General features: G+C 44.2%; 1 protein-coding gene across 1 annotated transcript in view; it reads right to left on the bottom strand.

The window, feature by feature from the left end:
* Positions 1-5,153: 5,153 nt before the first annotated feature.
* The window catches only part of DHRS11 (dehydrogenase/reductase 11), a 42,367-nt gene continuing 31,661 nt past the window's right edge, over positions 5,154-15,859 (bottom strand). The window contains exons 6-7 of the mRNA XM_026710275.2: positions 11,628-11,693; positions 5,154-9,058 (exon numbers count right to left, since the gene is read on the bottom strand). Of these exons, the coding sequence (XP_026566060.1) occupies positions 9,017-9,058; positions 11,628-11,693 (108 nt within the window). The 3' untranslated portion in view covers positions 5,154-9,016. The remainder of the gene's footprint in view (positions 9,059-11,627; positions 11,694-15,859) is intronic.

Raw genomic sequence — 15,859 nt, 5'->3', positions numbered from 1 at the left:
TCACAGTGGTAGCTGCAGGAGGGTAGTCGGTTGGGTGGGAAGGCTGGGTCGATAAAGAGAATTTTGTGGGTGAGTGTACATGACTGTGGAAAAGTAGTCACAGTAGTCCTAGACCTATGACCACAATCGAGATCAAAATTTCTGTTAATAAGCGAGACAGTTCTTAAGCGAGTTTTGTCTCACTTTATTATTTATTATTGTTCTTGCCACAGTTGTAAAGTGAATCACTGCAATGGTTAAGTTAGTGGAGGTTTTAAAGAAGAGAATAGACAGTCACTTGTCTGAAATGGTATAGGGTCTCCAGCTTGAGCAGGGGGCTGGACTAGAAGACCTCTAAGATTCCTTCCAACTCTGTTCTGTTCTATTTCTATTCTATACTTTCTATTTCTATTCTATTCTCAGTAAAGATTCTGTTCTATTCTATTATTTCTATTTCTATTCTATTCTTTATTCCATTCCATATTTCTATTCTATTCCATTCCAATCCTTCTGTTTTGTTTTGTTCTGTTCTATTATTTCTATTGTATTCTACTTTATTTCATTCCATATTTTCTGTTCGATTCTATTCTATTTCTATTCTATTCTCAGTAGATTCTATTCTATTCTATTTCTATTCTATTCTCAGTAGAATCTATTTCTATTCTATTCAATTCTCAGTAGACCTTTTCTATTCCATTCCATTCTATTCTATTCTATCGCAGTTGTTAAGTCAATCTAACTTCCCCATTGACTTTGTGTGTCAGAAGGTTGCAAAAGGGACATGACTCCAGAACACTGCGACCGTCATAACTGTGAGTCAGTTGTCAAGCAGCCGAAATTTGGATCACGTGACCTTGGAGATTCTGCAACGGTCGTAAGAGTGAAAAATGGTCAAAAGTCGCTTTTCTCACTGCCGTTGCAACATCAATCCCTGAATGAATTGTTGTAAATTGAGGACTGTTGATGGTGAAGAGCGAGGAAATTAATTTTGGGATCGGAGGGAATGTATGAAAATGTCACTGAAAAGCCAAGAAATGGATCATTGAACAAATCAATCCAGAATCCTCAATCTAGGTACAAATGACCAGGCTCGAATTATGCTACTTTGGACGCTTCATCCCAAAGGCTCAGCTTTCTGGAAAAGGCTCTAATGTTGGTAAAAAAGATGGAAGGAAAGAGAAGACGATGAGCATTTTTCATATTGTAGGAAATATTGTAAGACACAAACACACCCCTCTTTATTTTCATGCCCCCAGAGAAGGCCAAAAAAACCCCATCCATAGAAGTTGAAGAAGCTTCTTGGATGAGAAGCGAAATGTCTTCAAAGAAAACCAGAAAGTCTAGCTATCTCTTGAAAAAAAGGCACCTTTGAGACACATAGAAAACTAAAGCGATCCCTGCCTGCCAGCCAGATTGGCCTCAAGTAACCCTGGTTACAAGACTGAGAGAGACTGGATTGACAGGATTAAGGATTAAGTCGGAAAACACAAAGCCACACAGGATTTCCATTCTCCACCTTTCCCCAAGGTTAGCCTTGACCCCTGACCACCACCCAGGGACCATTACAATACAGAATCAGATAACAGAATGACAGAGTTGGGAGGGGCCTTGTAGGTCATGTAGTCCAACCCCCCGCCCAAGCAGGAGACATTACAGTGCCTACATCATTTGTGACAGATGGCCGTCCAGTCTCTTCTTGAAAGCCTCCAGGGATGAAGCTCCCACAACTTCCGAAGGCAACTCCTGTTCCATGGGTTGATTGTTCTCTCTGCCAGAAAATTTCTCCTCATTTCCAGGTTAAATCTGTTTCTTTGACCAGTTTCCATCCATTTTCAGGTGCTTTGGAAAACAAGTTGAGCCCCTTCCTCTGTGTTACAGCCCCCCCAAATATTGGAACACTGCTATCATGTCTCCCTGGTCCTTCTCTTCTAATCTAATCATCTCATCTCATTTAATCTAATCTACTCAAATAACCCCACCAGACACCACAATCTCAAAAGTCACAAAGGGTATGAAAATCGCTCCCCCCAGGCTGTCAGCTGACCCACAACGGATGCGGAGTCACTTCACTTCTGTTTCCTAAATAAATGGAGACCTCCTTTCCTGCATCTTGCCTCCAAATTCATTCTCCTTTCCTGCAGCTTGACTCCTCCATCTTTCTCCTGGCTTGAAACCAGACCGGGTTTTTTCCTTCCAACAAGACTTCCCAGACAGTTGCAGTATACCACGTGATCAAAATTCAGGTGCTTGGCGACCGACTCATATTTATGACAGTTGCAGTGCCCAGGGCCACGTGATTCCGTTTTGCGACCTTCTGACGAGCAAAACCAACAGGGAAATCAGATTCAAGGTTATAAAAGGAGGCAAAACACACTTCACTGTCTTGCTTAGCAACCAAAATTTTGGGCTCAACTGTGGTCGTAAGTTGAGGATTGCCCTCTTTGGGTGGTATCAGGTTTAAAGTTCTCCCCTAGCACCTGTTCTGACCAAGGCTTCCTGAGACACCAACAAACACACGTTAAATCCAAAACCCTTTTATTTTAGTTCAACGGCTGTGAATTATCGTCATTTACAGTCCGCAATGAGTCTCAAACAGTTTGTAATAGTCCCATGGAAGTCTGCCAGTCCTTCGGGAGAAGTCTGATAAGAACGCACCTTTATCTTACTTGAAGTGCTGTCAACGGCTGAAGTACCAATTAGTCTTTCAAAACCAAACGGAGCACAAATTCACCACAGAACTTTCAGGTTCCAAACCGATCAGAGCGAACAACGTTGCTTCCTGCAAAGGCTCCTGTCCCTTTGCACTTCCTTTATGTCTTATGGGAGGGCCAATCGCCTCCAAGACTTACTCCCAATTTGCCCCTTTTGTCTTAACTACTCTTGCCTTCTGGCAGCTCTGCGCATACACGCACTGGGAACAGGCTCCGCTTGTTCCTCTGCCTCGCTGCTGTCAGATTCTGGAGGCTCCCGAGTCAGCACATAACTCCCAGATGGCCCTGGCCCCAATCTCTGTATCGGATGCAGGACCATCGTCCAAATCCTCCCCAGACTCCCAGACTGGCCCATGTTCTTCCCCACTGTCCAATTCTGCTGCCATCTCCGCTTGGAGCCTCCCCACCTCAGCCATGGACTGTCATGGTCTCACTTTGCTCCAGCCCCACCCAGTGTAGTCTACCTCACAGGGTTGTTGTGTGGAAAAGTAGAGAGGGAAGACTGATCCATATGCTGGGAGAAAACACGAGTCATAAATTAAATATTTCTGAATTTGTTTGGGGAGTTTTTTGGGTGGGTTTTCGTCCTATTTCCTGCAGAGTTTAATTTTTAACAAATCTTTAGCAGCAGAAGTTTTAAATCATTAACTGCATCCTACTCGGTCCTAAGTCCAGTGGGATTGATTTAGAAACAGTCCCCTGAATTTGCTACAGGGACATGTTTTCGACGCTAAAACAGAAGCAGGCAAGCGTGGCAGCCGAGATTAAATTAGGAAAGCTGGTTCCGAGGCTGGCCTTGGCGAGGAAAATTCTCCATTCACCTTAGGCAACCCACCAAGTTTTTTTCCCCCCGGCTTTCAGCTCTGCTCTGAATACAACCAGAAAATAAAAAAAATAAATAAAACTGACCCATTTGGGCTGAATTTACGGGCGCCAGGCTGAAAGTGAGCCTTATTTCTTGGTAAACATGTGGCAGGATGGGGACATTAAGTCTTTTACGAAATATTAACTCGATGTCTGTTCATTTGTCAAAATGTTTGTTCAGTTCATGCCAGTTTAAAAAACAAAAACAAAAAAAAATGTTCCCATGTTAGTATTTCGCAACTCCTAATGAGGAAAAGTATTGCATGTTTGCCTGCAGATGGAATGATGGAGCCGGGTTATTAAAATACACCTTTGTTTGTGTGTACGTGTGCTTCCATTTATAGGGATGTCCATGGGAGTGGGCAGGGGTCCAAAAAGACAAAACAGCAAATCTGATTGGGCCGTCCAAATCCTGCCCCTGTTTTGCAGGTGTCATAGGATTTTTTTTTTAAAAAGAATTTTTGGCCCTCAAGCATCAACTTGATCTTTACAAGCCAGTATTTTTCAACCTTAGCAAGCTTAGCAACTTAAAAGATATATATATATATATGGCTTCAACTCCCAGAATTCCCCAGTCAGCAAGCCATCCGGTTGTCTAATGAGATAAGGGAAGCTACCATCATCTTTGTACTTCAAAACTACCCAAACAGAGCAGCTGTTTGGCGACATCTGACATGTTCTAATCCTGCCTTAGACATGGCTGGCTTTGAGCCAATCACCAGGAGATGCTGAGTTCTAATCCCGCTTTAGGCATGAAAACTGACTGGCTGACTTTGGGCCAATCACCAGGAGATACTGAGTTCTAATCCTGTTTTAGGGGTGAAAACCGACTGGCTGACTTTGGGCCAATCACCAGGAGATGCTGAGTTCTAATCCTGCCTTAGGCATGAAAACTGGCTGGCTGACTTTGGGTCAATCACCAGGAGATGCTGAGTTCTAATCCTGCCTTAGGCATGAAAACTGACTGGCTGACTTTGGGGCAATTGCCAGGAGATGCTGAGTTCTAATCCCACTTTAGGCATGAAAACCAACTGGGTGACTTGGGGGCCAATCACTCATTCAGCCCAACTCACCTCAGACAGTGGTTGTTGTGGGGAAAATAGGAGGAGGAAGGTATATAGATAGTTCGTGACTTACAACGGTTCACCAAGTGATCGTCCAAAGTTACTGATGACCATTTTTCAGACTTATGACCGTTGCAGCATCCCCATGGTCACGTGATTTACATTCAGATGCTTGACAACTGGTTCATATTTATGAGTGCTGCAGTGTCGCGGGGTCATACGGTCAACTTTTCTAACTTTCTGACAAGCAAAGTCAATGGGGAAGCCAGATTCATTTAACAACCAGATTACTAATTTAACAACTGCAATGATTCACTTAACAACTGTGGCAAGGAATTCTAAAATGGGATAAATGTCTCACTTAGCGACATAAATTTGGGGTTCAGTTGTGGTCATAAGTTGAGGACTACCTGTAATGAGTATGTTCAGTGCCTGGAGCTATTTGTAAATATATATATTAAAATATAATATATATATTTATAATATACATATAAAACGCAGAATACAAAGTAACAAAACATCAGAATAAAACATATTAAAATCCTATGATAGAGTTATTATTCTGTTTAAAATAATACAAAGGGGCAGATGCTTGCACAATTCCCAACACAACACACACAAAGAATAATGATTATTGCCCATAGGTGTCCCGAAGTGTGGAAGGAGGGGCGGAAGTTATGCATTTGTGACGTTTTTGTGAAAATGACCAGGGCACACAACGTCATTGGCACTTGGAACAATGTCGTTGCTCCTTCACAAAGTTGGGAATTGTCTGCCGAGGGAAAGTAAGGCTGCTTTAAAAGGACAAGATGACAGTCACAATTGTACAGGTAGCCTTTGACTTTATGACTAGTCGCTTAACTTTAAAGACCATTCGAAATTACAACAGATCTCCCAGAGCTTACAGCCAACTCATTTTCAAAATTACGGTGGCCCCAGCCACACACATGATCATGGGATGGCATTTGTGGGGCTTGGCAACCGGCTCACTTTTATGGCTATTGCAGCTTGTGTATTATTATTATTATAATTAAGAAGAGGGGGTCAAGCTATTCTCCAAAGAACCTAAAGGCAGGACAAGAAGCAACAGGTGGAAACTCATCAAGGAAAGGAGCAGGGGTGGGATTCTACCGGTTTGCACTTATTTGCTAGAACTAGTTGTTAACATTCTAAGCAGTTCGGAGAACCGGTTGTTAGAAGAAATTCCTGGGCTAATCCTGTAAGGAAGGCAGGAAGGAAACATTCTGGAGTTGCTTACAGAAATTGCCTCTCCGTTGACCCTTATTACATTCTTGGCAGGACTACACTTCCTGTCTCAGGAACTTCTCTGGAATTTTTCCCCCTCCTTTGCTGGTACTTTGCTTGTGTGGAGTGACCATTCAAAGTTACAATGGCACTGAAAAAAGTAACTTATGACCATTTTTCACACTTACGACTGTTGCAGCACCCCCACAGTCATGAGAGGCCAGGCGAGGAGATGCGTGCCTCGATGTGAGTGATATTGAGTTGGCCACGCCCAGCCAATCACATGACCACCAAGCCATGTCCACCCAGTCACATGACCACCAAGCCACGCCCACCACCTAAGCCACGCCCACAGAACCGGTTGTTAAAAAATTTGAATCCCACCCCTGGAAAGAAGCAACTTAGAACTAAGGAGGATTTTCCTGACAGAACAATTAATCAGTACTTGCCTCCAGAAGTTGTAAATGCTCCAGGTTATGAAGGTTTTTAAGAAGAGATTGGATAATCCTTTGTCTGAAATGGTATAGGATTTCCTGCCTAAGCAGGGGGTTAGACTAGAAGACCTCCAAGGTCCCTTCCAACTATTCCATTCTGTTCTATTCAATTCTATTCTAGTTGTTGGTGTTGGATTTACTTCTCGTTTCCAGCAAGACTTTTCTTGTTGGGAAAAAGGGTTTCACTTAATGACTGCCATATTCACTTAATGGCCGCTGGATTCGCTTAACAATTTCTGTGCTCAATGAGCACCATAAATACTGTTCATAACTTCGAATCTGATTGGGCGATGCCTTGCCTGATGACCGCAACTACTTACAACAGTACATACAGGCAGTCCTTCCACTTATAACCACAACTGAGCCCAAAATTTTGTCAGAAGGTCGCAAAAGTAGATCACGTGATCCCGGGACACTGCAACCGTTATAAGTATGAGTCAATTGTCAAGCATCCAAATTTTGATCAGATGATCATGGGGATAAGGCAAAGGTTGTAACTGTGAAGAACGATCATAAGTCACTTTTTAAAGTGCTGTTGTAACTTTGAACGGTCACTAAATGAACTGTTACTAAGTTGAGGACTACCTGTAATTCTGGGCTCCATTATGGTCATAGATTGAGGACTACCTGTACAATCAGAGCCCCGCCCCGCCCCTTGTTACATGCATAAAAGGGCCAAGGTTTGGATTGTATAGTTGCAGCCACCATGAATTTTTCCGATTCCCTTACAGGCACCCGTACCCACCGAGTAGATTTATAGATCTACAACTAGTAGATCTACGCAGATCTATAGATCTATGATCTAGTGCTCAACTTACCACCAAAATCAAGCCCAACATTTGCTGAGTGAAGCCATTGTTAAGTGAGTCATGCCCCATTTTACAACCGTTTTTGCCACAGTTAAACGAATCGCTCCCATCGTTAAGTGAATCTGACTTTCCCCGTTGAGTTTGCTTGTCCGAAGGCAGCTGGGAAGGTCGTCAAAGGTCCCAGGGACGGTGCAACCATCATAAATACATGCCAGTTAGTAAGTGCCCCGATCACGTGACCACAGGAAATGCTACAATAGTCGTAAGTGTGAGGACCAAGTCCCTTTTTTCAGTGCCATTGTCACTTCGGTCACTAAAGGAATGGTTGTAAGTCAAGGACCACCTGTATTGCCTTCCTCTGCAGCTCCAGAACTCAAGATTTAGTCTCTCTCTCTCTCTCTCTCTCTCTCTCTCTCTCTCTCTCTCTCTCTCTCTCTATATATATATATATATATATATATATATATATATATAGACACACACACACAGACAGCTAGTCCTCGGCTTACAACCACAATTAAGCCCAAAACTTCTGTTGCTAAGTGAAATAAGTACTGAGTGAGTTTTGCCCCAACTTTACAAGTCTTCTTGCCACAGCTGTACAGTGAATCACCGCAGTTGTTATAGTGAGTCACCCGGTTGTTAAGTGAATTGGGCTTCCCCCATTAACGTTGCTTGAGGGTCACAAAAGGGGGTCGATCACATGACCTTGGGACATGGCAACCGTCACAAATGTGAGTCAATGGCCAAGCATCTGACTTTCGATCCCACGATCAGGAGGATACTCCGAGGTCATAACTGTTTAAAAAACGGTCACAAGTCGCATTTTCCAGTGCCGTGGTAACTTTGGTCACTAAATGAACTGTTGTAAGTGGAGGACTGCCTGTAGATCAACCAAAACGCTGTGAAGATTTGAACCTACGATCCCAGCCCACCTCTGCTCTAAGTGAATGGAAATCGCTTCTAAGCTAGCTGGATTTCGTTTCATTCTCCTTTAATGGGTCTGAAGGCCACTCCTCAGTGCCCAGAAGAGGGAAAATATTCTTTTTTTAACATTTTGGGGTATGACCACCTAGGACACTGGTGGTTAATCTTTTTGGCACCGGCTACCTGGTCTCCCGGCTTCTAACGTGTATGTGTGCACGTTAGAAGCCGGAAAACCGGCTGGCCAGCCGGCTTTTAACACGCATGCCTGCTGGCCAGCTAGTCTTCGTACACACATGCACCTTAAAAACCTGGAAGACCCGGTGTCTGGTGTGCATGTTGCTCACTGGGAGATGCTCTTCTAGTTTCCGGCACTCCCATGCGCGCAAAGACCAGCTGACCAGCGAGTGCTGGAACCTGGAAGAGCAATGGGCGACATCACAACAGCTGGCGTGCCCAGAGAGAGATGTCCCTGCGTGCACCATCTGGTCCACCATCACAGACCTAGGAAGAAAAAAACAGGTAGCGTTTCGGTTTCAATGCATTTCCAGAAAAACCGTACATTGGTTGCAAGTCACAAAGGGTAGCTGAAGGAATCAGCTCATGAAATGTTCGTCATCTGGATCCGCCGTTGGTCCCTTTCTCCCAAAAACATCAGAATCCGGTGACATGGACGTGGTGCACTGGGAATGGTGGCTTACAAATTAACCATGGTGGACAGAACCAAGGATGAGTGGAGGAATTATGGCGAGGACTGGATTTTTTTTTCCTGTCAGTTTCCACTGAGGTCAGCTCAGCTGAGGAGACCGAGATGGCCGAAGGGGCTGTGGGTCAGGGCCTTCCCCCATGAGGCCCTTAGAAAGTCACTGGATCATCTGAAGAAAACCCTGTTTTGAGAAAGGCTGTGCCATCCTCTTCTTCCTCAGCTATGACATTTGCTCGGTGGGTCTCATCTGAATATCGCCGATCTGGAAGACACAAAGAGAGTTTGGTCACCGACACCAGGTGAAATGGAGCAGAGTGCGGATTGTCCTCAACTTAAGACCAGGAGTGGGATTCAGCCGGTTGGACTGGTTCAACTGAACCGGATGTTAAATTTACATCTGATTCATCGAACCGATAGTCAAACCGACCGGCTGGCCTTGCTTTCTCCTCCTGTCTCAGGAGTCTCCACATGGCCCGTTTTGGATGCAGTGCAGGGTCCACACGGAGGCTCTGGGAAGGGAGAAATCGGGCCTCCCAGAAGTTCCAGAAGTCCAGAAATGGGCCTGTTTCCCACTTCCAGAGGGCCTCCGGAGCCCGGGAGAGGCCATTTTCACCCTCCCAGAGGCCCGAGGGAAGCCTCCAGACTCTGGGGAAGGGAAAAAAAACAGTCCTCCAGGAAGTTCCGATAGGCCACACCCACCCAGTAACCGGGCAGAGAACCGGTTGTTGGGATTTTTGAATCCCACCCCTTCTTACGACCACAACGGACCCCCAAATTGACATGGCTGGGTGGGAAATTTGTTACAAGTGAGTTCTACCCCATGTTTACGACTTCTTCCGCCGCCTTCGTTAAACGAATCACTGCAATTCTTAAATTAGCCCCATGGTTGTTCAGCGAATCCAGTTTCCCCATCGACTTTGTCAGAAGATCGCCAAAGGGGGCGGTCGGGTGATTCCAAGACACAGCAACCGTCGTAAACATGAGTCCATTGTCAAGCATCCCGATTTAAATCACGTGATCATGGGGAATGCTGCAATGATCGAAAGTGTGAAAATTGCACGCACGTGCACACACCCCAGCAGGTCTCTCACGCGGCCCAGTTGCAAATAGGGTGCTGCCTGTTAGTGAACTGTGGCCCACAGTTTTGGGACCTCTGTGTCAGCTTTGGAAGTGATATTGAGATCCCATGCTGCCACACTGGAGCAGTTACAACAGCACGGGCGACTCGGGAGTAAGGCTGCAAGGTAATGGCTCAAGAAGATAAAAGCCAGCTGTGAAACAAACCTTTTGAAACTGCAGCCTCGTGGACATTACAGTATCTTGAGTTTGCATTGCAAATTATTTCTTGTCTGTTATCTTTTGGCAAGCCTTGCACAGTTTGGCAAGGCTTGTGCTTATCACAGCTAATTATTTTGTGAAAGCATTAACAAGGTTTTTGTTCCTTTTGAACTTGTGGGTTTGATCTGTCGGGAGAGGACATGGGTCAGAACGGGAACTTTCAGACTCGGGATTCCCCAGTTGTGCCTGTTACTATCCAAATAAAAGGACCTTTTGAGAAGATGCCTGTCTTGGAGTTATTGGGCGGAATGGAGGTTTGCTGGAACGCTGACACCCTGCTCTATCAAGTCAGTGAATCTAAAAAAGGCAAATTTAAAGCGGTGGCTGAGAAATGTAAATTAATAAGGAGGATAACAGCAATGGGGGAAATAATACTTACAACTATAATTGAGCCCAAAATGTCTGTTTGCTAGGCAAGGCAGTTAAGTAAGTTTTTTTCCCCATTTTACAACTTTCCTTGGCACGTTTGTTAAGTGAATCGCTGCAGTTGTCAATTTACTAACACGGCTGTTAAGTGAATCTGGCTTCCCCATTGGTTTTGTGGGTCAGAACGTCACAAAAGGGGATCATATGACCCCCAGGACAGTGCAACCGTCATAAATATGCATCAGCTGCCCAGCGTCCTAATTTTGATCATGCAGATGCTGCGATGGTCGTAAGTGTGAAAAACAGTCACACATCACTTTTTTTTCACTGGTGTTCTAACTTCGAATGGTCCCAAAACAAATTGTTGTGATTTGCCGGCAGCCTGTGCCGACGGCCGTGGAATCGGACAGTGGGGAAGAACCGGGATCAGTCTGTGAGTCTGGAGAGGACTTGGACGATGCAGAGATGGGGCCAGGACCATCTGGGAGTGGGGTAGTGACTCCGGAGCCTCTGGAGTCTGGCAGCAGCGAGTCAGAGGACCCAGGGGAGCCTGTTCCCAGTGCACAGAGCTGCTGGAAGGCGAGAGCAGCTGAAACAAAAGGAGCGACTTGGAAGTAAGGCTGGGAGGTGATTGCCCCTCCCGAAAGGTATAAAGGACAGGCAAAGGTGAAGAAACCTTTGCAGGAAGCAAAGTTGTTCGTTCGGTTCAGATTGATTTTTGAAGCTCTTTGTACTTCCGTTGGTTTTGTTTCTAGTTCATTGGATACTTCTGTTATTGGCAGCACTTCACAGGAAAGAAAGGTGGGTGCTTATCTCGAGGGATTGTTTGTGTGTAATTACGCTCTCGAAAGCCTTGGTCAGAACACAAATAATTGTAAGTCAAGGACTGTCTGTAACAACAGGAACCTGATAGAAGCACGCCAACATTATGCACAGGATGATGTCATTGCACTAGTGACATCATAGCATCCTTGCATTAGTGATTCCATAAAGTCAGAATAATTTTTGCAGCACAGCACTTGCAGGGATGTGTGTGGGATGCCATTTCCTCCCCCAGGGACCATCATAGAAATAATTTCCCCTCATCCCACCCATTTACAAAATAAAAAATAGCCAGAAAGTCCTACCTGTACATGAGGTGGAGTGCTGAGAACATATATTACAGCGTTGGCCATATCTTCAGCTTTTAGACACTAGGAAAGAGACAGAAACAGAATGCAGAAAAGATTAATGGAATATCAGAATTGGAAGGGACCTTAGAGGTCTTCTAGTCCAACCCCCTTGCTCAGGCAGGACCCCCTGTAACCACTTCAGACAAAGGGTTGTCCAGCCTCTTCTTAAAAACTTCCAGGGTTGGAGTATGTATTTATGCGTAACGGATCATGAAATAGGAAACAACTTCCAGATGATTTTGGAAAGGTCGCCTCAACCCAGGGGAGTCAAACTCGATTTCATTGAGGGCTGCATCAGGGTTGCGCTTGATGGGGGGAGATGGGCGTGGCCAGCTCAACATCTCTTGTGTCAGGGGTACCTGTGGTGACCAAGTGCTAAGGCAGAGCTTCTTTCAGACCCTCCCTCCCTTCCTTCCCTTCTTTTTCCTTTCTTCTTCCTTCTCCTTTCTCCCTTCCTTCCTTCCCTTCTTTTTCCTTTCTCCTTCCTTCTTCCTTCTCCTTTTTCCCTTCCTTCCTTCCCTTCTTTTTCCTTCCCTTCTTTTTCCTTCCCTCTTCATTCTCCTTCCTTCTTCCTTCTTCTCTTTCCTTACTTACAAGTATCTCTCTCTTCCCACTTATGGCTATATCCATGTTGTTTGTATCTTTACAACTTGTATTGTTTTTATTGTTTCCTAGTATGATTTGATTGCTTATTAGTAACCTATGACTATCACGAAGTGTTGTATCTTATGATTCTTGATGAATGTATTTTATTTTTTCTTTATGTACACTGAGAGCATTTTCACCAAGACAAATTCCTTGTGTGTCAATCACACTTGGCCAAGAAAGAATTCTATTCTATTCTATTCTATTCTATTCTATTCTATTCTATTCTATTCTATTCTATTCTATTCTATTCTATTCTATTCTAATTCCATTCCATTCCATTCCATTCTATTTCTATTCTGTTCCTATTTCTATTCTACTCTACTCTACTCTATTTCCTTCTTTTTCCTTCCTCGCTCGCTTCCCATCTTCCCTTCTTCTTTTTTTCTTTCTTCTTTCCCTTTCTCCTTTCCTGTCCCTTCTTGCATGCTCAAATACAAAGTGAGGGGAACATTTCTCTTTTTCTTTTGTTTATAGTTTGTTTTGCTAGCCCTCCGCCAGCAAAAATGGAGCTCCCTATTCACTGATAGAGGGTTTCGGGAGGCCATCACTGCTCTTCCAAGCTCCATTTCCGCTGGCACAGGCACCAGTCCTTTGCTGTTCCCACAGCGGCCCCACGCGCCGCATCTAAGCATGCTGTTAGGATACCGGGAGTGACCCCCAATTAAATAATGAGTTTCGAGCCAAACTTTCAAAACTTCAAAAGGATTTATTGGAAGTTATACTGTCTGGCACTGCCTGGGTATAGCCGACTCTGAGACACATCATTCATTGTCACCCTTGACCCTGGTTTTCCCTCCACCCCGCTGGGTGTATCATAATTCATATTCTCCAATGGGACACATCCATAGCCAAGAATCATCGACCATGCTCTCCAGTTAGAATTTTGTGTAGCAGAAACTTCAGTCACCTAGTTACTATCTTTGAAAACATTTGTGGAATGCACTTTTGATTTCCAAGCTGCCGCACTGCTCTTTCCAAACCCCTTTCTCCCCACTCCCTTTCTGTTGGCAACTCTAAAAAGACCACAGAAATATTTTATGAGTTGACACATCTCACAGTTTGACACCCCTGCCCCAGCCAGCCCTTCTCCACCATCCTCCCCTTCTCTATGGCCAAGCTGAGATTTCAGAAGTCATTGCATTTCTGAAAGTTTGACACTAATTTCTAGCTTGTCCATCAGGGACTTCTCGAACGCTCCTCCTTGTGGATGGGTCCAAGCAGTCCTACAGAGCTAGAGCAATTCCCTGGCCGCAATGTTACTTAGAAAATTGATAAAAATCAGGCCAGAAACTTCCTCTTTCTGATACGCAGAGGATTCAAACACTGGTGTCATTAGCTACCATCTTTTTCCAAGACTAGCAACGTTAAGATGTGAGGACTTCAACACTCAGAATTCCTCAGCCAGCAGGATTCTGGGAGTTGAAGTCCACATGGCTTAAAGTTGGGAGATTCTGGGAATTGAAGTCCACATCTTCAAGGATGCTGGCTGGGGGGGGGAGGTTCTGAGAGTTGAAGTTCACACAACTTCAAGCACACCAACTGGGGGATTCTGGGAATTGATGCCCATATCTTTTAAAGCACACAGACTTCTTGAAAGCCTCCAGTGATGAAGCTCCCACAACTTCCGAAGGCAACTTCTGTTCCATTGGTTGATCGTTCTCACTTTCAGAAAATTTCTCCTTATTTCCGGGTGGAATCTCTTCTTGTTCGGTTTCGATCCAATATTCCTTGTCCGGCCTTCTTTGGAAAATAGCTTGACCCCTTCCTCCCTGTGGCAGCCCCTCAAATATTGGAAGACTGCTATCCTGTCTCCTCTGGTCCTTCTCTTCACTAGACTAGCCATGCCCAGGCTGGAGTCCCACAGAGCGCTTTGTCAGGAAGCAACTGGACTTTTCCTGTTTTTTTCTTTTAAGACATTTCACTTCGCATCCAAGAAGCTTCTTCAGCTCTGACTGGATGGTGAGGAATGGAAGGTGTAGGAATAAATGGATTTCCAGGGGGAAAAAATGCAGACTACAGGAACTATTTGCCCTACTCAGTTGCCTCCCCCCACCAGGACACAGATAAAACTTCCAAGTGGCCTCAAGGACTCTCTAAAAGGATGCAAATGACCAGCTGTCTGCAAGGGGTATAAATCCTTCCATTCCCCACCATCCAGTCAGAACTGAAGAAGCTTCTTGGATAAGAAGTGAAACGTCTTCAAAGAAAAGAAAAACAAAGAAAATTCCAGTTGCCTCCTGAAAATAGCACCTATGGGATAACCATGACCTGGAGGACTGAGAATCTCCATAAACTTGAAGGCTGGGGGATTCTGGGAGTGGAAGTTAATGCAACTTTAACCACACTGGCTGGGGGGTTCTGGGAATTGAAGCCCACACATCTTCAAACGCCCTGGCAGGTGGATTCTGGGAGTTAATAGTTCACTCAACTTTAAGCACACTGGCTGGGGGATTCTGGGAGTCAAAGTCCACACAGTTTTAAATCACCAAGCTTGTGGAACATTGCACTGTGCCATCAACCTTCCCTCTCAATGTACTAGCATAACCTCACAGTTCAGAGTCCAAAATTACCTAACTATGCCCCAGAGTTGAGGAAATCTGGAAGCACAATCAGCTTTCTATCCAGGGCTAGAGGGAAGGTGGAGTCAAGAAGTCTAGAAAGACGCACAATTCTAACCCCACATTACTCCTGATTCATGTCTGTTTGCCAAAATAGTTGAAAGATCTCTGCAGTTTAGCCAAAGCTTCCAAGTTAGTAATAAGGCTCAGCATTCATTCCAAGGCAGAATAGCTTTGCAATCCACTCAACGTTATTAAAGGCATTAAAACTATATTTTTCCAAAAGGTTTTTTAACTTTCTGAAAATAACATTTGTTGATTTCTTTTAATGGTTTCCTGCATTTAGTTATTTTAAAGTGGATTGAGGGTGTATTTTATTTGTAAATCTATTGTGTAATAACTTGACTCTATCCTGCCAAGGTATTATCATAGGTAGAACAGAAATGAAGTAAACAAACACAACCTCAAGTGTGTGGTACACTTACACGTGTGAAACAAAGACATGTATGTATCTGCGTATACAATATCAGCCAGAAGCCAGTTACCAAAAAAGGATAAGACAAAAGCCTAAATTTATATTCATTGAATGAATGACTTCTAACTAAAGGACTATAAAATTGGTTGCAAAATCAATTGATTTCCCCTTTTGCATGTATCCAATTTACTGACAGTAAAACTGAAGGGTTTTGGTTTTTTCCTGAAATTACTGATGAGCGAAGAGGGCGTTCTTGCTAAGAATAGAAGTTGCTGAAAAGGAAGGAACAGGCAGGAAGTGCAAAGGTCTACTCAGATTATGAATTTCTTGGCAGATTACCTTGAAGTTAAGTCTTGGCTAACCCATTTATAAAATCAATCTCGTATCTACACATGCCAATAATCTCTCTCAAATACAACTGTTCTCTCCCACAGAAACAAAATGAGTATGTGCAATGATGCCCTCCTTCTAACCAGAAACAGCCAAAAGGATAACAAAGAGGAGGG

The sequence above is a fragment of the Pseudonaja textilis genome, chromosome 1 (assembly GCF_049901715.1).
Source record: "Pseudonaja textilis isolate UNSWEBS1 chromosome 1, rPseTex1.2, whole genome shotgun sequence".
NCBI classification, from domain to species: Eukaryota; Metazoa; Chordata; class Lepidosauria; order Squamata; family Elapidae; genus Pseudonaja; species Pseudonaja textilis.
Note: the sequence above shows the minus strand (reverse complement) of the source record. Positions and strands in the feature narration are given on the sequence as shown.